The 24,864-nt window shown below is 34.7% G+C and overlaps 3 protein-coding genes across 14 annotated transcripts in view; 2 read left to right on the plus strand and 1 right to left on the minus strand.

Annotated features, from left to right (window-relative positions):
- Positions 1-13,396, plus strand: part of LOC125649467 (ras guanyl-releasing protein 3-like) — a 61,430-nt gene extending 48,034 nt beyond the window's left edge. For 9 of the 12 annotated variants that reach the window (XM_048877019.2, XM_048877020.2, XM_056165120.1 and 6 more), the window contains 4 exons: positions 3,133-3,169; positions 3,800-3,904; positions 5,407-5,603; positions 7,489-13,396. In XM_048877019.2, the coding sequence (XP_048732976.1) occupies positions 3,133-3,169; positions 3,800-3,904; positions 5,407-5,603; positions 7,489-7,659 (510 nt within the window). In that variant the 3' untranslated portion in view covers positions 7,660-13,396. Of the gene's footprint in view, positions 1-3,132; positions 3,170-3,799; positions 3,905-5,211; positions 5,604-5,806; positions 5,833-7,488 lie in introns of those variants that run through there. The other 3 variants (XM_056165122.1, XR_008802992.1, XM_056165123.1) reach the window with 3 other exon arrangements.
- Positions 13,397-16,326: 2,930 nt separating this feature from the next.
- Positions 16,327-19,231, minus strand: LOC125649480 (dynein regulatory complex protein 8-like). Its single transcript, XM_048877050.2, has 7 exons — positions 19,097-19,231; positions 18,700-18,745; positions 18,262-18,346; positions 17,570-17,642; positions 17,323-17,402; positions 16,736-16,845; positions 16,327-16,643 (listed from the first exon to the last, which is right to left on the minus strand). The coding sequence occupies exons 2-7, from the start codon at positions 18,725-18,727 to the stop codon at positions 16,528-16,530; spliced, it is 492 nt and encodes a 163-aa protein (XP_048733007.1). The 5' UTR covers positions 18,728-18,745; positions 19,097-19,231; the 3' UTR covers positions 16,327-16,527.
- On the plus strand, positions 18,910-24,864 carry LOC125649477 (uncharacterized). Its single transcript, XM_048877048.2, has 2 exons — positions 18,910-19,245; positions 22,395-24,864. The coding sequence occupies exons 1-2, from the start codon at positions 19,016-19,018 to the stop codon at positions 22,768-22,770; spliced, it is 606 nt and encodes a 201-aa protein (XP_048733005.1). The 5' UTR covers positions 18,910-19,015; the 3' UTR covers positions 22,771-24,864.

Consider the following 24,864-nt stretch of genomic DNA (forward strand, 5'->3'; position numbering starts at 1 on the left):
TGAACAAGATTCATGTACAAATTTTGTATAATGAATTCAACAAATTCATTTTTGGATCAAAGATAAGTATTCAATTTATGGAAACTGTATAATTAAAGCAGGTGAAGACCTCTTATTATTTCCCTAAACTATGGACTATATTGTAAGGAAAAAATTACCTATGGGATAACGGAAGAATTGGACAGACACAAATGCAACTCCATTCATCATAGAGCTATATGTGATGTCTCCAATAAATATAATTCAGAAGCACCAAACAAGCATGTTATCATGGTAAACCTTCACAAAATATCAGCAGGTTTTCACTGAAAACTTTCATCTTTCAGTTTTCTATCGTTTACATATAGTGCCATATGCATTAAAATATCTACATTTTTCTCACAAAACATTCAATCCATTTGTTTTTATTGATGTGCTTGCCACATTACATGGATTTCATGGTGGGTTTTTTTTATCTACCATTTATGTTGCATAAATCATATGACTAACATGTCACGCAATACAGGAACTATTTTCCAAGTGTTGGCAGAGATCTACATAAAGCTTGCTGGCAAGAGAATGGTACCTGTAATTTCTGTATCTGTAACCAAGGGACTGGAATGACCAAATGTCATATGACAGCTTTGTAATATAATTATCATTTCAATCTGAAAATCAAGAAGTAAAAGGTCAAGGTGTAATAGGTGTGTAACTGTTATAAAATCTTTTCAATTGCTAGGATAAAATCAGTGTGCAAAACTGGAATGCAATATATTCAAGTATGTTAAAGCTACATCTCCCAACAGCCTACAACTATTGCTGCAGGAAAAAAAACCAATTTTAAAAGTATTTTTTTAAAGTATGAAAATACTATGATTTGCTAAGATAATGTTCAATCTTTTATTCATAGTGTAGATTCATGTTTATTTCATACTCCCGTGGGGCCAGGGTGGACCCCCCTCCCCCCTCCACACACAGATTAAAGTAATCATTTAGTAGAGCATAGTTGTCTAGTTAAGAGATGTGAAAACTCCTATAAATACACAGTGATCACCATGGTGACCTGGTGAGCACTGTGGACTTTGAGCCTCTTATTTATCCTTTGGGACTTACCAGTAGTTGCAGGAATTATGATATTAAATTTGGTTTTATGTTTAATTCTAATTGTAATTTTTTTTTTAAAATTTTGTCACTCAGTGTGAGCTGTGTTTGACATTTATGTAAGCAGAGGTTGATCACAAATCAACAAGGTTTCATTGTCTGGTGTGGTTTTGTCATTTTCCTCTTGAACATTAACAAGCTGTCAGCTGGATGGCTTAATTAAATGGCTGATCAAGGCTTTGTCATGAAGAGCATCTTAAAAAATTTACCAGTTACTGATATTGTAATGGAGTTATAGTTTTTGATTGTAAATTTGATAGAACTTCTTTACCACTCCCTGTAGCTTCCACATGTTGTGTCATGTCAATTTTTTATTTGTTAAATTTTCATCCTCGCTTTGTTTGTTGTTGCCTGCACACAGATGTCATATTTTACACACCTACAGATTTTTCTTGGCTTGTTTATTTTCAACCATATTGGGGATTACTTAATTGCATATTGGCATTAAAACTCAATCCCCAGTGATTTTGATACCAGGGGGTAATATATTGAATCAGATATGTAATTGGACCCTGCTGGTGTGTCATATTTTTATGATGAAGACTATAATTATCCATTGGATAGATTTCTCTGTGTTTTAGAGAGTTGATATATTTTCTTTTAGATATTGATCAGTAGAGGTAATTGATTTTTATGTACTCTAGTGCTGGTCTCAATGTACATGTACTTACAGGAGTTAAAGGTACAGCTGGCAATTAAACATCTCACATCATTAATAGGTTTTAGCCATGAAGGCATATAAAGAAAAAAAATATTGTTAGGTATGGTGATTTGAAGTGATTGTTGACAGCAGGTGTGTACAGGTGTTTTGTGCTGTCATTGGGAGAGTCTCAGTCAGGTCACAGAGTGCACACGAAGGTGTTCAATGATGTTATGCAATCAGCACATTTTTAGGTAGCTCTTATATTTAAACACTTGAATACCAAGTGGCTTCAAAATGTGCACGTTTGAGTTATAGATCTGGGAGCGCCAGACTTGAAATAGATCTTATTTGGCAACATTTACAGCGAAATGAAAGCAGGGTGTTTAGCCCTGGAGATGATTCTCTGTGGAAAGAAGAGACTTAATCCGGAATCATTGTTTTTATAGGCTTATTTTGTTGTGAATTTTAATTCTCCACAGTACTGGGCTTACTTTCTGTTTTGGTAAATTGGATTATTTGCGGTAATCGTTCCAGTTCTGCAGGTAAATTAAACACAGTGGTGTTTTCTGGTCTATATTAAATTTTTGATATTTCTGTGAAAGAAATACAAAAGAATTCTTAAATCCTGTTTTACAATGCTTATCACACACGGAAGCACAGATTACCTGTCTATAAGTTTAAAATGAAAGTATCATAGGATTTGTAAAGAACCAAAATACTTGTATTTTAATCAAGTATTGAATGTGTATGTAATTGACTTAAGTTGGAGACAAGGTCAGGTAGATTTATTTTGTGATGTGTAAGCTGATCACCCTGCCATTGTTAAATGGTGTTTAAACCTTGCAGGAAAGTGTTTAGAAATTGCTCTTCAATTTTGGGTTGGTTCTGCCCAAGGAGACAAAAACATATAATTATAATCAGACATGTAAGTCAGAAAAGGAAGATAGCATGGCAGTAATAGACAGTTCTCGGGAGGTTTATTAAGTGTAGACATATTCAAAGAAGGAAAATTCATAAATCAGTTTGGGCATATTGCAGCCTAGCAAGGGAACAATGAAACATTTCCTGTGAATTTTTGGTCTTTACAAGTTTGGGATTAGAATTCCGTAGGAGACACTCACCGTCATGTGTAGTCTGTCGGAGCTGGGAGGAAATTTGTGTTCAATTTCCCTGTAAGAAATTTGTGTTCAATTTCTCTGTAAGAAATTTGTATCAACCTGTAATTTTGTGATGGACAATAATAGACTAGATCTGACAGCTGTTTCATCTAAAATGTTCATACATATCTGTAATATTTTCAGTAAGGAGGACGGACACACAACATTTAATTTTTTTCATTTCAATTTCAGTTATGGGGTTTAATCAAGCAAGGCTGGAAATGCAAAGGTACAGTATCCTACAATTACTTAAAATTTTATGACCCCATAAAAGTTTTGATATTTTTTGGCATTTAAAAATTTTTTTAATTTGTTGTGCTAATTTAAGGTGTAACGAGTCACTGTATTGGATTCTGTGGTCTGTATGCTGTATTGGATGATAGGAAATATGCTTATTCTATGAAAATGTAAAGGAAAAAGAATTGACATCTTTTAATACCTGAAGCTATAATATAATAATACTATTAAGATTTTTATTGATAAGTACAGGCATGTTTGTACATCTATAGAACATAATAGTCTATATTGTGTGTTAGTCATGGTCAAGGTCGCCAGACATTTCTAGAATGTTAAAAGGATGTATGATGATACTGTATGGCCTTCCATGTCAACATGATGTGTGGTCTTTAATTGATTCAACAGTTATCAAATGACAATTATTGAGTATATTTAATGATCAATGCCAAATGGATACTCCAGCTTGTATGATGTGTTTACTGTCTGCCAATGAAGAGGAAGATAATTGATACTGTCATACAATGTTGCTCCCAGTGACTTTAATTTCTAATACATTCTGGTCCAGTCATATAAGATATTAACTGACATTTCTACAGAATCCGGTTTATTTATTATTTTTCAGATTGTGGTATTAATGCTCATAAACACTGTAAAGACCTGGTTGTGATGGAGTGTCGAAACAAACAGCAGGCAGCAGGAAATAAACGCCCCGACGTTGTTCCTAATGGTAGGCCTACTTTTATTTCGGTCAGCAGAGTGCTGTGTATATTTGTCCATCCTCATCATCATCTGTTAAATTGAACATTTTCTACTTTTCCAAAACTGCAAGGCTAATTTTCATCAAATATGATGTGTAATATCAGAACAAAAATTCAGAGTCTTGTGGTCCCTTTATACGTGTCTGGGAACTAAGAGATGGGGCAAAAAGTCATGCAATCTTTTAAAATCTTCTTTACTCCCATACATTTAGCAGTCAAATTGTGTGCTTAGTCATAGTCATGATTTGCAAGGAAGCCTCTATGAACAAAGGGAAATGCATGGTAGGGAATTCAGGTGTTAAAGCAGGCCTTTTATCAATAAGATGCATGTTGAAGTACTTCAAATCTATTCTTCTTTGCTGCTGGATTTTTAATAAGCTTGGTGAGCATGGGAGCGTCTACTAAAATTGTGGTATTCTTTGTCCCTGAATTGGGGTTTCTGATGCATGGGTGGGGCTAAATAGGTCTGAAATTCTAGATGTATTTTAAAATTTTACAAAAATAATGAAAAACTTACTTTTTTTCATATTAACAGATAAATTGGGTGTTAAATCTATCAATTTATGAGGTATCTGTACCATGCTCACTCTGTATTTAGAGGGATTACTAACCTCATACAAAGGAGACAGTTTGATTGTGACCAAAATATTTTTTGTGACTCTGAAGCAAGGTTAAGGTCATAAAATGAAGGTTGCTTACAACTAGACATATGTCATCATCCTGAACCAAGGTCATTGGTAAAAAAAAAATTGTCCCAAGCCATAAATTTGTAACTGTAAGAAATTCCAACCCATCTCCATGCTTAAGATACCTAAAATCTTATTAATTGAAAAAAATTAAAATGAGAATTTTCATTGATTTGATACAAGCTACATGGTATTTTTTCACTGCTTTGTAATTCAAAATCAAGGCATACACGTACATGTGGCACAAAGATGCTGTTCATCACAACATGCCTTAACCTTGAATCATGGTCATTTATTTATGATCAAGGTTACTGACAAATGTTAGAAATAACTTTATAATGGGGAAGTGGTAGAGTCATCTTCGCTAGCCACCCGTTCTTAGAGTTTAAAATATACACTTGTTGCACCGTCAATGTGGCACACTTCTAATTAAGTCCTGTTAGCCTCTTCTTATTGATGATTAAAAGGTATGTTTTGTTTCTGGCATTGATTTATAATCATTACAATAATACATCTATTAATTGTCATTTTTAACTACAAAATAGTAAGTGTATGTTTGTGTATGCGTGTACTATATTGTATACTTGCAGAAAATTGATAGCTTTGTGTCCAATTCATTGAAAGCCAACAATAGCCATGAAGACCGGAAGTACAGTTCTTTGTTATGATAGATAGTATTCAGTCCTTCCTGGCAATCTTTGGTCTTATGTACACCCTTTTCCAGCATTCTTCAGTTTTACTATATACCAAGTTGGAAGATAAATTGATTTCTTCTTTGTCGATAGGCCCATCATCACATGAGGTGGGAACCTACTCAGGGCGGAGGAAAGTCTCGCAGCGACAGAAGCGATCACGAGTGAGTGTGGGAACACAGACAGAGGAAGTGTATTTTACTGACCTTCGACGGTCCAACATGAATGGGGACGAAGAATTTTACGAGGGTCAAGAAGACGTCTTCACACGGCTGGCCCAGACAGACGAGGTAATTCTTAACTCATGGTTGTAATTCTCGTTTCTATTTAGAGGACATCATGGGCAGCTTAAGACCATTATCTTAAATATTTAAAGTTGATGAAAAACAAAATTCATGCTATATCTTTGGGATCAAAGAACTAGGTCATTTCAATGTTTGTCAGGCATGGAGTGTAATATCCTACTCCTCAATGTTTCTTGTTTGTCATTTAGTCTTCAACCATTCAGGAGGAAGCACAGTAAGTTGCCATGGTTACTGTCCTCTGTGATATCTGTGCTTGTTTGTGTTTATTCCCCTCTACACTTCCCTCATTTGATGTTGTTCATTTGTCTCTAGATTTTAATCATTAGTTCAGAAAAAAATACGACTGATGAAGATTGATTTTTAATTATGAGGTTGTATGAACTCTACGTGTATAATTATAGGAACAAAATAGCTTGCAAATTTAACTCTTAACATTCTTGAAAAACTTTCTTTTTCATAGCTACATATATATACTCTAAAACATCTGATGACTTCTTGAATTAAATCTGTGCATGAAATATTTCTAAAAACTATCATAAGAAATATACATGTATTGCTTAAGTCTATTGTTATGCTATAACGTGAATTCAAAATATTAAAAGATTTCATCAATCTAATTAAAATCAGATCCTAGGATACGCTCACAATCGCTATAATAGGATCTGACATAACCCCATAGGGGGTCGTGTCCGCATGACCTTTTGTTTGGAATATTCACGAGAACTATCAGCCAGTCAGATTGCGCCATACAGACAACAATGGCTATTCAGGCGGTTCTCTGCAATTCGTAAACAAGTTGCAGTAATCGCTTTCTCACGAAGTTTATTGCACGTACACTATAAAATTGTTGTTCTCACATAAGGAATTCTAAACTTTCGCAATAATGCCGAATCTATTCCATTCATACAAACAACAAGATGTACGATATAAAACACACCCAAAATAAATTAATTGTGAATTGGGATTTATGTATGAATAGAGATGGGTATGATTTGAATAGTTTTCAAGATGGTTTACTTAATTAACACGAGGAATATAACGCCAGTCGACGTAAACGGTGCATTGTGATATCACCTCTAGCTACCATTTTTTTTTTTTTTCAAACCAAAGAATCACAGCCATTTTCCTTGAATTGTGAACACCGACAACTTCATAGCCGACGCGCTGATTGGCTAACATAAAGTTCACATGAACGTGACCCCTAATCGGGTTATGTCAGATCTTCTTACGCAAAGTGTACGGCGCAGATCTAAGAAGTCTGATTTTCATTAGATTGAAGATTTCATATTATCTACTACCAATCCCAATAATTCTGATGTTGACTAGTTTGATCACTTTCCATGAAACACTCCAATATTTATTATTTATGATTTTCTCAAGTTTTATGTTTATGTGTTAAAATATAGAATATGCACAATCAATACTGCTTTAGTACAATAAGAAATTCTAGATGCAAAAAAAAATATTTTCCATTGTTTTGTGTTGATTGGCGCTGTAGTAGAGAGGTGATTTGCTCTGATAGGTATTAACCAGTAGACGTGTGGTATACTTAATACATGTTTTAGTCAAATGTATGAGGTCTGTATTTTAATGCTGATTTTTCACACAATGGAATTTTATTTTGTTCACTAGTATAGAAATAATTCTCCAAACTCATTATTCTTGCCATAGTAGGTTTATTGAAAAGCTCTGACGGTACATTACTCTGAAAGATAGTACTACAATTTGCTTGTGTGTATAGTCCCTGTACAAGTGAAATACATGTACATGACTTTGCTATTCATTTTAATTTGTATTATCATGTGTCTACAGAAAATGTTGTCATTTAATTTTTTCATGATTCAGGTATTTTTTTGTGCTTTTCCTGCAGGTCAGAGAAAAGTTGATAGCAGAGAATGCTAAGCTGAAGGAACAGTTGGAATTGAGCAATGAACAAAATGCTCTCCTTAGGTCTCACCTTGGATTGATTCGCAAAAACACTATAGCTTTTATCCTCGAACAGATGGATGCCCTCCACATACAGCGAGATACTGAGGTGTAGCCGGGCAGGACCTAGCGCCACCTACCAAAATCCATAATCCACCCCCTGTGTTCACACAGTGAATCTTCAGTGACATTCCAAACACATACAGTTACAGACATGTGACAAAAATGGTCACATGGGAGATTCTGTGTTATAGACATGTGACAAAAATGGTCACATGGGAGATTCTGTTATAGACATGTGACAGAAATGGTCACATGGGAGATTCTGTTATAGACATGTGACAGAAATGGTCACATGGGAGATTCTGTTATAGACATGTGACAGAAATGGTCACATGGGAGATTCTGTTATAGACATGTGACAGAAATGGTTACATGGGGGATTCTGTGTTATCATATACTGAAGCTTAATTGTTGTTTATGTTATATGACAAAAGTGCTCACAGATTTGACCAAGTAATGAGTTCCGACTTCGTTCTGGTCAGGTTTAAACATTCCAGACAAGCAAGCGTTTTTGTACAATATACAAGAAGAAGAGCTTTGATAGGGTTTAACGAAATTGTGGACATTTGATAGCTGCAAAAACCAGGAGAAAAATTTTCTCCATTATTTCAAAGTGTGTTCTAAGTCAAACCATGATGTCTTTCAGATGCATTGTGAGTGTAAGACAGATTTAATGTCCTATTGTTATGCATGTCGTGGTATTTCATACGCATTGTATCAATGGTATGGGACTGAACAGACTGTAGTGGAGGACAGGAGTAAGACTGACATCACTATGATAACCTGTTTCACGTCTTACCTTCGATCCTCACACAGATACACATCATCTTATCCTCAACTACCAGTGTTGTGCCATACAGACAACTTATCTACTTTCATTTTCATTCCAATTTCTCAGATCAAACTCATGGAAAATGTAACCAGTATAGATCTGATTCTTTTATGGGACATGTTTATTAGCTGTCATTGTTGACAAAACTGAATATTTTTTCATACGTAAAACAACCCTGTATTTTCTTATGATGATCTGCATTTTGTTTTCCATGTTTACTTGTATGACGACCTTGACATCAAACTACGATGTAGATATTTTATTTGAAAATTTTATTCTATGACATCATATGAAATCTTTTGAACAATCAAATTATATTATTAATAATATTCCAGAAGTTAGATCTGTTAGTGAACAATCTCAGTGTAAAAGTACCATTAGATTCTTGTGTATAATCAAGATCTCGTAACAGAGATAGTGTTTACTGTTTGTAATCAAATCCTTAGTCATGAATCTGCTGAGATAAAGGGACTTTCTGAACAATGAAATGCTGTTAGTACTACCAAAAATGTTTGGGGACCCAGATAAAGCAGCAGGTTACCGGTGTCTTTTGAACAAATCCACAACCTGTACAATCAAAGATCTGTTTTTGTTAATTTTGTTAGTTGCCGACATGTTGTTTGATCCTTTTCTCCTTCTCATATTGAGATCTTGTTTTTGCTGATGTTAAGTTTTAAATGATTGTTATGTTTTCTGATTTTTCTGGGTATTTTACGAGGAAGTTTACATTTTTTAAAACACCAATCAAACAAATCGTAAACTGCATATCAACTTTTATTCGACTGCACCACTATTCAAACACTGTGAAACAATCATTTTGTACATCATACGATATATAGTTAAGTTGGCTTACTTATAGGTATTACTTATCACAAACAAATTTTCTATTGGTGGTTCACAAACAAAAATAAAAGTGACGAGTCAAAGAGTTCTTGCAGTGTTGTTAGCTCAAACCACAGACCTTGCATCAGAATTTCAGACTTTTTTTTATAGATTTAAAAATAATCTTTTACAGAAACTTTTTAAAAATAAAATGTTTTGAACCTTAACTGTATCTGACTCAATTGTAACATCTTTTCTGTCACAAAACCAGAAATGTTGTAACAGTATGTTTGACTGTATTTTTTATTGTTTTTTCTAAGTCAATACCACACAGACTAGCAATTCATTACACCTTACTGTGACATACTGTAAAATATGGAGCCAAAATACATCTGTGGTATGTTTGCATATATGATGTGTCCAAGCTTGATATGAAAGATAAAACTATGTACATATCATCTTGTATCATAAATGGCACTTTGGAAAGAGAGAAGAGATATGCAAATATTTGATATCCCATAGATTATGTAGAGAAATAGAGTATTTATTATAAATTTTGATTGGGCCAATTATTGAATGAGGTTATTGATTTTGTTTTAAGGAATCAGCTGGTGTGCATTGAAGTTACTTTTTATTTATTTGTCGGAAGTCAAATTGCAGAACTAACTTTGATGTGTTTTTAGCTCACCTGAGCTTTACTGATCAAATGTGTCCATTGCCTGTTGTTGTCATGAACTTCTCAAGATTTCAACCATGCCCAAAGAATCCATGAGTTAAGGGATTCAAATAAAAAAGAAGGCTCATGCCTCATACAAGGAGAGGTGATTTGGAAATATAGAAAATAGGGTGGGTGTTTGAATTATGCCAAATTTGCATATTAGGTTCATATGTTACAGTATGGATAGAAATTTGTTCAAATCATGAGCTTTAGGGCAACGAAAGGGGATTAAAGGTTTTCCTACAAGTTGGTGTATATATATTTATACATAAATATATATTTTCAAATTGATATTCAAGTGTAACAGGAAGGGAGAAAATGCAATGGACAAGACTGGGATTCGAACCCGGGTCCCTTGGATCTCTAGTCAGGTGCTCTACCAACTGAGCTTTCTGGCCACCAGCAATCGAACCCGACTGACTGCTACATTCCTCCCTTCTTAAATGTCTTCACACTTGAAGACATCAACCCAGGATCTTAATCCCCTGGCAGGCATTTTCACCAGTCAGTTCCAGGGGTGGCCTACGACACCAAATGTAACAGGAAGTGAGAGAATGCAACGGACCAGACCGGGATTCGAACCCGGGCCCCCTGAATCTCTAGTCAGGTGCTCTACCGAGATTTCTGGCCACCAGCGATCGAACCTGATTGACCGCAACACAAACAATATCTTGCAAGGTTTTTTTTCTCAAACCATCATTGTGTGAGAAAACAGGAATTAAAGATTTTTTTTACAAGTTGATATATCTATGTAATAGGAAAACTCTTCTCAAAAACCACATGACCATATTTTCTCATTAATATGGAAGTAAAGATTTATATAGATTTAAGAATTGCCTTATAGTTTGTTGGTTGTTTTTTTTTGCAAATTACTGTAAAAGTGTTATTTACGCGTGGGGGAAATTTACACCAATTACGCAGCCACACAATAAGCACTTAAATTTCCCCCACGCGTATAGTTGTAAATATTTGATATAATATATATTGAATTCAGATATCATGTATTTTTCCCCCACACGTAATGTTTGACATGGAAAAACATGTACTTAAGGAAGTTAGCTCCTGAGCTTTGAGCACAACTGCGCAGGATGCTAAAACTAAGTATTTACTGATTTAATACTGATCCCATCGGTGCAAACATATTAAGCATTTACGACTGAACCCTATCCAGTTGAAAAATTTTGTGTCCATTCAAATTTTGAAAGGGTTCGGCAGGGACTGGGACTATATTTTGTGGTGGAAGAATTGATTAATCAAAACGTTCTAAATCTGCATGATATTACAGTTTCTGTTTCATTCAATATACACCTTTATCCTCTATTTTATACTCCTATATCTGTATTTCAGTTTTATAATTTATGATACAAGTAGTTCAGACTTGGAACTAGTTCAAATGTTGCAATTTATTAATTTGGTTGATGTATTTTCCCAAACAGAAAACCAGTTCTTAAAAAAGTTTGAATTAATTTACTTGAAATTTTGTATAAAAATTCAGTATTTTCACTGATAATTTAAAATTTTGATCTCCAACCCCCATTTTTTTAAGTTCCATTTTAAATTCTAAGACAAAACCTTGAAAATTATGTGAAATTTTAGAAATTGACATTACTCCTAATACGTCCTTTTAAACTATCAAATTTGATATCGTGAATTTTTTCGTATATCAAGTGCAGAAAGGCCATTATTTATTTCCATTACTTGTATTAAACTTTTTTTTTTATCTTTAGTGTTAGAAGACATGATTAGGTATCTATTTTATGTAATGATTGATTTGTGTTACATATGTTGTGTTGACACCAACAAACAAATCAAGTTTAATTGAATAAATCTTTAAGTGCAAAAAGGTCATGTTTAGCATTGCGACCCCATTTCTTCTTTTTAATTTCCTAATTCTCCTTCAATGTAGAAATCAAAAATACACTTCCCAAAAAATTGATATTGCTCCAAATCTTGGTTGCGAACCTCTTTAACCTCCTGCATAAATAACCACTTTTACAGTAACCTGCAAATAGTTTAATGTAATGTAGATGGAAATACATGTGTTTTACAGGGGTTTAAAATTTTACATAGAATATATATACATTTTCAAGAAACATAAGGGTCCAGTGTTGTTGGGCAAATTACAAAGAATGCTACAATTTGGCTACATAATATGAATGTGGGCTTGTTTTGTGTAGATTTGAATTTCCCCCTCCCTCCCTCCCTCCTCCATCCACCCACCCTACACCATGCTAAGACCCAACGAAGTTATACACTGATTTTCTGATATCTTCTCATGAACAAGACTAATTTGGAAAAATAATACTCCTTCATCTACAGGTGCAGGTTTGAATGAATTACAACTCCTGGACTACGGTGAGCTCGTAGATTAAAAAATTACTCATGGGGAATTATAATTACTGTACAGTTTGTTAGAATATTATTATGATGATGGTATGTAGTGTATAAAGCTGTCCAGTGAAGGTCTTGGCCTACTGTTAGAACACTATTAGTGTTCCAGTGACACTTGAACTGGTATGAGTCTTGTCTTGGATGACCACAGTAACTCAGGTGAGCAGTGTGGCCCTTGGGCCTCTTGTCATGTTAAATTTGCTCAAACTACACATTATGATTTTTTCAAAAAGTATGATGCTTTATCAGAAAATTATTTACGGTATATTTTGACATTTTAAAAAAAGTATCTTGTGCAATATACTACCATCATGTTAGGTTATGCAGAATAAAAATTTAGTGAACAAGCAGGAATTTATCCTATATTACTTTATCATGTTTGATAATTACATTATGTATGTTACTTTTGATATACTATAGTATATAAAAATTATCTACTCTTTCAATATTAATACTTAAAATTTTCATCCAGAAACAGATATCTCCATAATACTCTAAGGTCTCTAAAACACTATAACTGATAAAAGATCTGCAGGTTTCATTTACATTTCAGTGACTTGACTTTGAAATTAACAGAGTAAAATTGAGGAGGAATGAAGGGGGGTGGGGTAACCTAGTTAATGTGAACAATGAAGACAATTTTCATTTCTTATACATTTTTAATGATATTGTTTTACCAATAAATCCTTGTCATAAGTCTTGAGTGAAAGGACAGTACTACCTGTGTCCTTCATTGCGATCCCTGCAGGTCTCTGAAATCTGTTTAAGTTTTCAGACCCTTGGTCAGTACATTATGATGTAATGCAGTTTTTTCATTTCATTGGTTTAGCCAGGATACTATTATTTTTATACTATTTTCACAGCGTACATGAAGCCTGGGTGTTGTCATAAAAACACTGCGATGTCATTGTATTTCTTTTAATTAAAATATTTTATCATTTTCACTGGTGATCAAACCATGTTACATATTATACACAACATGGGGTCTGTTTGTTGTGAGGAAAGATTAATTAAACATTAAATTTCTCTGATTTTGAGTATTTCTGTTTTCCCGAGAGTAACAGTACATGCATAGTGGCATGTATGGTTGTGATATTTTGAACTTCTCCATAATGTGCCATGAACAAACTTTACCACATCTCAGTTGCTATGCACCTTGTTATACCCCCCGCAACAAGTTGTGGGGGGGGTATACTGGAATCAGGTTGTCCGTCTGTCTGTCCGTCCGTCCGTCCGTCCGTCCGTCTGTAGACACAATGGTTTCCGGACTCTAAAGCATTATCCTTTCCACCTACCGTCACCATATCATACATATGGACTACCCATGGGATGAAGATGTTCCCTATCGATTTTGGGGTCAAAAGGTCAAAGGTCAAGCGCACTGGACATCGAAGTAGCAATATGGTTTCCGGGCTCTAAAGCGTTATCCTTTCCCCCTACAGTCACCATATCATACATATGGACTACCCATGGGATGAAGATGTTCCCTATCGATTTTGGGGTCAAAAGGTCAAAGGTCAAGCGCACTGGACATCGAAGTAGCAATATGGTTTCTGGGCTCTAAAGCGTTATCCTTTCCACCTACAGTCACCATATCATACATATGGACTACCCATGGGATGAAGATGTTCCCTATTGATTTTGGGGTCAAAAGGTCAAAGGTCAAGCGCACTGGACATCGAAGTAGCAATATGGTTTCCGGGCTCTAAAGCGTTATCCTTTCCATCTACAGTCACCATATCATACATATGGACTACCCATGGGATGAAGATGTTCCCTATTGATTTTGAGGTCAAAAGGTCAAAGGTCATGCGCACTGGACATCGAAGTAGCAATATGGTTTGGTTTGTCATGCCATTTGTTTTTTACACTCAGAAAAGAGGTAGTTTATACCTATTACCAACACCCTTTGGGAGATTGGGGTAAGCGGGGGGTATTCTTAGTGAGCATTGCTCACAGTACCTCTTGATTGCTACATCTTTTGCTAGCCAATGGTTTACGATCCGCTCCGCCTTTCTACAACCCTTGGCTGCGTTAAAACGATTTTCGTAGCTTTGAGTGGCATCCTCTAGCAGATGGAGAAAACAAACTGTTTGGCTTACATCATGTAAAACCAATGAAAATGCGTTTTTCAACTACACTTTGTGTGTTGTTAAAATAAAAATAGCTGTAACCAGTGAGAAATACTGTTTTATATGTAAATCATTTAAAATCAATAAACTTTTTTCGTAGGCAAAGCCTCATTGCACAGTCTACACACTACCATGTTGGATGGAGAATATGAAAATCTTATTAAATGGAAGCATTTTGAAGACAATAACTAATTGTTTACACATTCCTTCGTCTTGCACATGTTCTGATGTAACACGCTCTTTTCAGGGGACTTGGCCTGCATCCAATCATATGCAGGAAATTGTTATCGCGAAAATCATGCTAATGCAGTCAAGGGTTTTAGAGAAGCGGAGCGAATCGTAAACCCTTGGCTAGCGAAGATGTGTTTGCTATGGCAACAGGACATAAATTTTTAAAAATATTTCTTGAGCTATTTTGAATTTGCAGTATAACTTTTTGTGACAGTATACAGTTACTGACTGGGCTCGAGGACAACAGATGTTTTGTTTGACCCAAGAACGGATCTGTAGCCCGAAGCCATAGGCTAAAACATGGTTATAGCAAACCTACAGGGCCAATGAAAAACAATTCGTAATGATCAAACTTTATTATATAGTAAAACACAGTTATAGTGAACCTACAGGGCCAGTGAAAAATAATTCGTTATAACTAAACTTCATTATATCCAATAAAAGTTTTGTTATTTTCTTCTCATAGGGGAATAAATGTAACTTTGCAATAAGAGTGAATTTATTATAAGCGTGCTTTTACTGTATATGTATAAGGAAAATATTCTTAAGAACCATGCACAAGGATTGATTGATTGTATATTGTTTAACGTCCCTCTTGGGAATCTTGCACTCATGTGGAGCCGTCACCATTGCCGGTGAAAGGCTGCAAAATTTAACTTAAAACAAATCTAACTTGGCTTAACTTCCGTCATCAAGAGAGAGACTCTACCACATCACTAGAAAAGCCAGCTCACTAGCTAGGCAATATAAGTTCCCTCGATACTCTCCGCTACACTTCCCCCCGATCAGGGAAGCTTCGTCCCGAAGCTTAACACAAGTTCTCTCTGAATGCATGGCATCTCTTCACCAACGGCATCCACCGTTACCAATGACAACCACTGTCATCCCTGGACGAAACCACGTCCATACCCAGAGCTCCTAAGAGACTCTACCCGAAGAAGGCCCACCAAACACCAGAGTCACTCCGCTGTCACCATTTGGCGATCAAGAGAGACTCTACCACATCACTAGAGAAGCTAGGTCACTAGAGAGGCAGTATAAGTTCCCTCTATACTGTCTGCTACAATAGTAAATAACTTGTATCAAACATATAGTACTATTCAAGGGCAGATAACTATTTATTTCTCTTGGAGAAAATAATTTCATCTGAAAATAATGGGGGAGAAAATGAACAGCAAAACTGCTGCTGAACTCTCTGGGGAAAATAATTTAAAAACTTGCCTGCTGCATAAAAGGTACAACCTGGACCCATGCAGTTGCACAAAGGTGACAGTTAGCTTGCCATTAACTTGGAACTTTCACATAGTGTTAACTTGAATATAGGTCAAATATTTTAAAAGCATCAAAATCATAAATGGTTGTGTGCATCAATATATAGACACATCATATATCCACAGTTTGAATTTGCAAGAGGCGTCTGTCCAAATATCCAGCCTTGATGATTCTTGCTGAGATTAGGTTTACGTTAGTTTTATGGAAATGGAACATTTAAAAATAATTTTTTACCATCCACAAACCCAAGTGATGATGCCAGGGGTATCAAAATACATGTAGTTCTAGCGTGACTTTTGTCTCAGCAAGCTATAAGGGACATTTTTCTCTAATTGTTTTAAACATTTATTCTTTCTCGTATCCTGCTATACATGTACAAAGGTTAACAATCTTCAACATTTTCACCCAACTTGCAGACATAAAGTAATTCATGTTAATTTTTTCTTCCACTTGACAGTCAATTGTGTGAATGTTATAGAGCTGTCATGTTTATTCAATGCCTTTTTACTACATTCTTCCCCATCACACTTCCTCTACAGCCAGTCTAGACACATATTCTTTATACAGTATTGATCCTTTCTCAGGATCTACAGCAGCTGAGAGCATTTCTTCTAATTCCTCCTGCTGGAATGGTTCACCTATGAAGTACCCAACATCATTTTCATTTTTGGTTAAAACAAAGAACATTTATGAAGGTTAAAAATGTGGAATATTGTAGTAACTGTTTTACCATCTTCTGTCATGTATTTGGCTAGTTCATCTTGTGTGAGATAACCCTTTCCATCTTGGTCTAATACAAGAAATGCTTTCAGTAAAACATCTTCTGGTGAAGGTTTGTATCTGAAATGGAGGAAAAACTTCAGTTAGTTCACCTGCATAAGATATTATTATAGAATCTCCCATGGTTTGTGGTTTGATATGATTTATATTCAACGAGTTGTGTGTTTTCTATCCCCGAGCCTTGGCAGTAAATCATATCAAACCATGGGAGATTATTTTTATCACATGTTAACCCCCCCCCCCCTCCTTATTTATTCATGTTACTGTATTGTTGGGAATTTTGCTTTCAGACATTTTGTAAACAATTAAACTACATTAAATTGATATTTGTTAATGATGGCACAAACGGTGTAGGAATACATAGTGTAATAATTCAAATTTATGTAATAGGTGATACCCACTGCATGGATAAAGGAATAAACATGTGATAAATATAAGATTTTACACTTGTATAAAAACACAATTCTGTAATACACTAGACAAGTGACACCAAGCTTATACACACAAAAAGACTAAAATACTGAAAATTAATCTAACCTCCTTTCCATTAAAACCTTCGTCATCATTGCAAGAAATTTTTCAAATCTAACATAGCCTGCTTCATCCTCCTCTTCTATCTTGAAAGCAAAATTGATAGAATAAGGTACAGTAGATTAAAGATGAAATGATAACAATCACGATAATTTAAAAAAAAAAATAATTCTGAATATTTTCAGTATAAAGTGATTATACCTTTAATTTCCACGAAATTAAATTCATGACATTGGGTAAAAAACTAAAATACCTCAACAAGCATATCTGTCAGTTCTGCTTCAGTGGGACAGCATCCTAGGGACCGTATAATTGTTCCAACCTCCCTGTCATTAAGAATAAAACTAATCAGTGTTTTTCCCTATGTATTACATGTATACTTTAATTGAATTTACTTTGATACTTGTACACTTATCCAAATCACGAAGCATAGAGTGTCTGAATTATAATGGATCAAAGAATCAAACATTAGAGAGAAGAATGTACAGCTGTGGAACAAATGATTTTCTACTAGTACACAAATATTTCGTATGTAAATCACTTCTGTATCTGTATTGGTACGTTGAATCACCACTTCTGGCATATGATCAACGGATCACTTTTTTGAAAAAATCTTTCTACTTTATATATATATATATATATATATATATATATATATATATATATATATACATTTCTGGTCCAATTTTCTTCAATTTTCAAATTTAGAAATCTGAGGAAGATATTTGATCAAAACTTAACAGCAAATTATTAATATGATTCACGTTGAAGTTTAAAAATATTCAAATGACATGATCTAAAATTAGAATTTTGATGCCACAATGATAATGTATATACAACGATGATAATGTATATACAACAATGATAATGTATATACATGTAGTTTGAAATTAGCAGGTTGCTAACTAAGTGACATGCACTTTCTTGGAATTTACCGATACCAACCTTACATCCACTGTTTTATTGTTTTCATTATCGAAAATTTCAAAGGCTTCTGTTATTCTTTTGTGAATATCAGCAATGAGCGAATCTGGAAAAAAAATTTGGGATCTTAAATCAGACAGTGTTATCATAATTTATCCTTCAAGATTATAACAATGTTTAACAAGTTAACTTAATCATCTTAATATTAATCATATACCAACTACATCTTATCATATCGCCCTTGGATGAGATATCAAAGAAACTAACGAATGCTTGTCTTTTCAAAAGTTTTCTTACATGTATGGATCCTAAATAGATGGAGATACTCATTGTACTACATTTTTGACAAATGCTCGTCTTTTCTTATGTATGAAATAACCCTAAATAGATAGGGTTTATCCTATGAACGAACAAGTCATATTGGTTAACCAGATATATGAAAATAAGTGTATTATTTACCAGCATTTTCCTTTGATTCGTCCGCCATGGTTGTTTACAGTGGTTACTAATTGAAAATACGGAACGTAAAATTGCAAAACAAATAGAAAGGTATATTTTTAAATTTCAGTTTATGGTTCATATAAATAAAAGTAATTTATTCTACAGCATATTGGAAAAAATGGTATGCTTTAAGATATATCCGAAATAAAACTTTTTTTTTGACATGGTTTTTTCGTTTTGAGAAATTAAAATTTTATTTCTAAATATGGCTGCCCTCGTCAAACAACAAACAGCGAAAAAACTTATTTTTTGAACAATAGCAAGAGTTTAAACTATGTCAGCATACAAAGAGAGTATTTTAGGGGCAAAAGTGTCAAGCCTACACAGAGTGATAGAAAATGGACGCCAACGATACCTTTGTTTCACAAAAATGGCTACAAATTGGTCTCTGAATGTAACGGACGGCATTGATGTCTGGCGGCTTGAGTTGGACGAAGATGAGTTGGAATCACATCGAGAGTTGTCAGAGACGTCAACAAAAGAGGCGTTCCTGTTAAAAATTAGGTAAGGAGGAATGAAATGCCTCTCAAATTCCATGAAATATCTACTGATAATTTGTTGCACTCCCTCCTTCCAGTTCCACCCACACTGGCCACAGGCGCTTGCACCGGGTTTTGACACAATATGAGCAAATTGGTATATATAGTATAATAGTGAGGGGTAGGGTTACTAATTACTAGGGTCACTATTATACTATATACCAATTTGCTCATATTGTGTCAAAACCCTGTGGGCGCTTGTTTCATAAACTTGGCTAATTTCTGTGGAAACGTGGGGGTTATTTATATTCAGTCTTTCCTATCGATAGGAAAGACCGAATATAAATAACCCCCTCATTTCCACAGAAATTAAAACTTGACAAGCTCATCTTCGCTAGCCAAGGGTGACGATCCACGTTGTTTATGAATAGAGAAACACCGTGGATCGTCACCCTTGGCTAGCGAAGATGGGCAAGCTATACTATTATATAATATATAGTATAGCTTGCCAAGTTTATGAAACAAGCACCTGTGGTTCCACCCCTTTCAATATTAATAGAATCCTTCATTAGTACGAGTGTGGGATAGGGAAATTCCACCAAGGGAACAAGATTTGCAGTCTAGGACGAGGCTTTGCCCTATCCCTACAAGAGTAAATAATGAAGGATTATTTTTCTCACATTTTACCCACTGTTTAGTGCATAAATTCAAGAGCTTTGAGAAAAGTCAAAATTATAAAAATCCTCATTTGAACTTCAATGCAAAAACTAATTAGACAGTCCAGAGAGAGCATACCCGAAAATGGTTTATACTGCCTTGTGTAACCTAAAAAATCCAAAGTTGTCCATCAGAAAGCGACATCAAATTGAAATTTAAAGAAAACAATTTTACTTCACAATGTAATGTAACTCATAGAAAATATGACATCAAAATCAAATGATGTCGCAGCAGTGTGAGAAATAGAATAGAATCCTTCATTAATACGAGTGTGGGATGGGGAAATTCCACTGAGGGGACAAAATTCGCAGTCCTAGACAGCGAATCTTAATTGTTCCAGAGGTGGAATTTCCCTATCCCACAGTACACAAGTAAATAATGAAGGATTATTTTTCTCACATTTTACCTACAGTTTAGTGCATACATTTAGGAGCTTTGAGAAAATTCCAAATTATCAAAATCTTCATTTGAACAATGCAAAAACTAATTAGATAGGCAGAAAGAGCATACCCAAAAATGGTTTACACTGGAAGTGTAAACTAAAAAACTCAAGGTTGTCTACCAGAAAGCTATACTACATTAAAATTTAAATATAACAATGCAAAATATTTTTACTTCACCGTGTAAGGTAAATCTTCACTGTGTAACGGAAATCATAGAAAATACATGACATCACAATCAAATGACGTTACAGCAGTGTGAGACAGAAAAATCTCACATGGGTAAAGTCGATCTCACACTGGTGATAGATATATCCCAAAAATTTATGGATTCTGTAATCTATGTATATAGTAGGAATTGGTCCATCATAATATAACATAAAAGCCACCCATATACAGGATATGTTTATTATTTGATTAAACAGGTTGGGAAAACTTCCCCTATAGCAAAATCTCACTAAAACGTGGAACCTTATCCATCTTTAGCGAGAGTAAATATATACTGTGCAACAGAGAAAAACACCCGAGGAGTACATCTATTTGTGTTTCATGTGAGAAAGTATCAAGAAGTCCAATACTACCACAAAGATATAAAGCAAACAAAAAAAAGTACTCCCGATTTGCTTTGGATTTCCTCCTCCTTCTCGTACTCAGCAATGTTGATGAAATTTCAATTTTATAGGGGCAATTTGCATAACGTTGAGTGTGTGTTGCACCTATTCAGCATTGCATGGGAGGTCATTATTTTCAATCAACACAACTAAACACCTGTTTATGGTAATGTTTATTTCCTCACTATATAAATTATAGAAGAATAATCACGTTTTATGGAGTTCTCACTCTAGGGGAAGTGTTTCCAACCTGTTAAAAGGGATTGGATCACTGGGAGTGTGGGTTCAAATCTTAGATGCAGGTGATATCGACGAGCTTCAGTTTGACTGACCTAGTCAGAATATCACAACCAAGTTTTTCTTGTGATGAAAATTCCTCATATTCCATGATAATCACAATTTACTGAATTATATATTTCTTGGAAAGTTAATATTATCATTATTTAAAAGAGATCTCTTCAAAAAAAATATGCAAGTGTAAGTTACAAGAATTTTGTTCTATAGTCTACTAAGGCTACATGTACTATTTATTCAGATTGACTGTAATTAGAGTTATCCAGTGTTGTGTCGTGGACCCTCCATTTAGAATATGTTTCATATACTTGGTAGTATAAAGGTTACCGATAAAAGATTGTTATTTATTATCAAAGAGGCATGGAAAACAGATGCCACAAAAAAGTAAACTAACCTCTTTGAGATGCTTGGATCTCTAAAGGTTGAAAAATCCTACAGTGATTTTGAAATTTGTGAATAATTCTTTTTTAGATCCGAATTGTATGCCAGTTTGACAGAAATTATATTTTCAACCTTTTCAGAACTCTTGACATTCATTGTTATGATGACATTTAAAGAACCCTGATTCAAAGAACACTGATTCAAACTTGTAAAACATATTTTGTTCTTATAATGAATATGTCCGAAATCGCCTGGTATATAATTCATGTACTCCTGCAACATTGCAAACATGAAAGACAAATCATTAAACAATTTCACTAGGTTCATAGGATGTCTACAATCTGAACTATAAAACATTACACATATCTTAGCTGTGATGTTTTGACTGTTCTTGATAAATTTGTTTATACATCATGGATGGAAGTTTAGGATATATACCCTTCTCTTTTTATGACCCACAGCCTGGTTTCTATTGATTTGGGTCTTCAAGTGATCCAATGTGTCCTCAAAAGTTGTTTTCATTCAAATTTATAATACAGGTACTAACTTGTGTATGAATGCTTTACACATTCTTTTAGGAGATTGAACTTTTTATACATGTGACACTGACTAGGTAGTATTGACATCCACTAAAGACATATAAATTCTCGACAAACAGTCAAATGCATTTTGGTGCCATCTCAAATTTAATCTTATACTGACTCTATGTGATGTTTCTGTTCATTCTGCAGGAAGGGCTTTACAGATGGAGATCTCTCTGTTGCCATGATAGGAAATAAGATAACCCTGACGATTGGCAAGGGAGCAGTTGCACTGACCTTTGATCTTTATGAAAGTAAGGCAGCTGAAAAGAAAACTGAATTTCAGGATATTTTGTTCAAATTAGCATTGTACTCTACGAAAATTGAAGAGGAACTTGCAACAGCAAACAGAACAATGGATAATTTGAAGGCCCAGGCTGGCAACACTGGTGCAGGGAATGCAGTCATGGATTTAGGTTCTAAACGAGAGGCTCATGGGAAAAACAAACCAAAGAAAGTTGGCATGAGTGTAGTGAATCCAACCAGTAAAAAGAGAAAAGCTGCCACGGGGGTCGTGTTCGACTGATGTTGGTACCACGGTTGTTTTGTTTTTTTTATTGTTTAACTATATTTTATAAAGGCAGCATGTGAGTGTTATGTGTAACAGCAACTAGGTCCTAAATGTTGAAAATCTAGTAAAGGGAGACTACTTTGCCGCTTTGGATACATTGAACAGAGATGCTGAGATAGACAATTTCATGTGTGTTTACAGAATTGTTGAAAACCTTTGAATTCAACTGACCATGAATATCCTCAAATTCACAGTAATCACAAATATTTGTCATTTTCATGTTTTTTATTTTGTTTACAAGAATAAACAAATGCAATACTATGCATGATAAAGATAAGATTAATGGTTAAACTTTTACTTAGATTATATGTTACATCATCCTTGCTAACCAAGGAACTTATATCTGGATGTCTATAGAATAGTTTTATTTTAGTATCATTATTTCAGACACTGGTCTTTATGAAAAGGTAGATATATATTGGAAATACTATATATATATATATATGACTTAATGTTGTATACATAGTCCAAAAATATACATGGTTTGTTTGTGTTAATAGACTTTTAGAAAGTGTTTGATTCATTATCATAGTTTTTAGCTCACCTGAGCTGAAAGCTCAAGTGAGCTTTTCTGATCACCCGTATTCCGGCGTCCGTCCGTCCGTCTGTCCGTCCGTCTGTAAACTTTTCACATTTTCAACTTCTTCTCAACAACCACTGGGCCAATTTCAACCAAAGTTGGCACAAAACATCCTTAGGTAAAGGGAATTCTAAATTGTTAAAATAAAGGGCCAGGCCACCTTCCAAGGGGAGATAATCAAGAAAAGGTAAAAATAGGGTAGGGTCATTAAAAAATCTTTTTCTCAAGAACCACTGGGCCAGAAAAGATGAAATTTATAGATAAGCTTTATTAGGTAGTGCAGATTCTAAATTGTTAAAATCATGGCCCCCGGGGGTCGGATGGGGCCACAATAGGGGATCAAAATTTTACATACAAATATATAGGGAAAATCTTTAAAAATCTTCTTCTCAAGAACCACTGAGCCAGAAAAGCTGAGATTTATATGAAAGCTTCCTTATATAATGCAGATTCTAAATTGTTAAAATCATGGCCCCCGGGGGTCGGATGGGGCCACAATAGGGGATCAAAGTTTTACATACAAATATATAGGGAAAATCTTCTTCTCAAGAACCACAGAGCCAGAAAAGCTGAGATTTATATGAAAGCTTCCTTATATAATGCAAATTCTAAATTGTTAAAATCATGGCCCCCGGAGGTCGGATGGGGCCACAATAGGGGGTCAAAGTTTTTTTTGTTTTTTTCTTCGTTTTTTGGGGTTTTTTTTATATAGTGCAGATTCAAGTTCGTTAAAATCATGGACCCCGGGGATTGAATGGGGCCTCAAGGGGGCATCAAAGTTTTACATACAAATTTATGGGAAAAATCTTTTAAAATCTTCTTCTCAAGAACCACTGAGCCAGAAAAGCTGAGATTTATATGAAAGCTTCCTGATATAGTGCAGATTATAAATTGCTAAGATCATGGCCCCCGGGGGTCGGATGGGGCCACAATAGGGGATCAAAGTTTTACATACAAATATATAGGGAAAATCTTTAAAAATCTTCTTCCCAGAACCACTAAGCCAGAAAGCTGAGATTTATATGAAAGCTTTCTGATATAGTTCAGATTCAGGTTTGTTGAAATCATGCCCCCCTGGGGTAGGATGGGGCCACAATAGGGGATCAAAGTTTTACATACAAATATATAGGGAAAATCTTTAAAAATCTTCTTCTCAAGAACCATTGGGCCAAAGAAGTTCATATTTACATGAAAGCTTTCTGACATAGTGTAGATTCAAGTTTGCAAAAACCATGGCCTCCAGGGGTAGGTTTGGGGCCATAATAGGGACTACGGTTTTACATGCAAATAGATATGGAAAATCTTCTGATATGGACCAAGGTGACTCAGGTGAGCGATGTGGCCCATGGGCCTCTTGTTTTGTTTGCAAAGTTCTCAATTTAATACTTTGGTTTTGAAAGAAACTTCATTAATTTGATTAAGGTTTTATATAAAAAATTTATATGATTTATATTAAATAGTGAAAATTT

This window comes from Ostrea edulis, chromosome 5 (genome assembly GCF_947568905.1).
Source record: "Ostrea edulis chromosome 5, xbOstEdul1.1, whole genome shotgun sequence".
NCBI classification, from domain to species: Eukaryota; Metazoa; Mollusca; class Bivalvia; order Ostreida; family Ostreidae; genus Ostrea; species Ostrea edulis.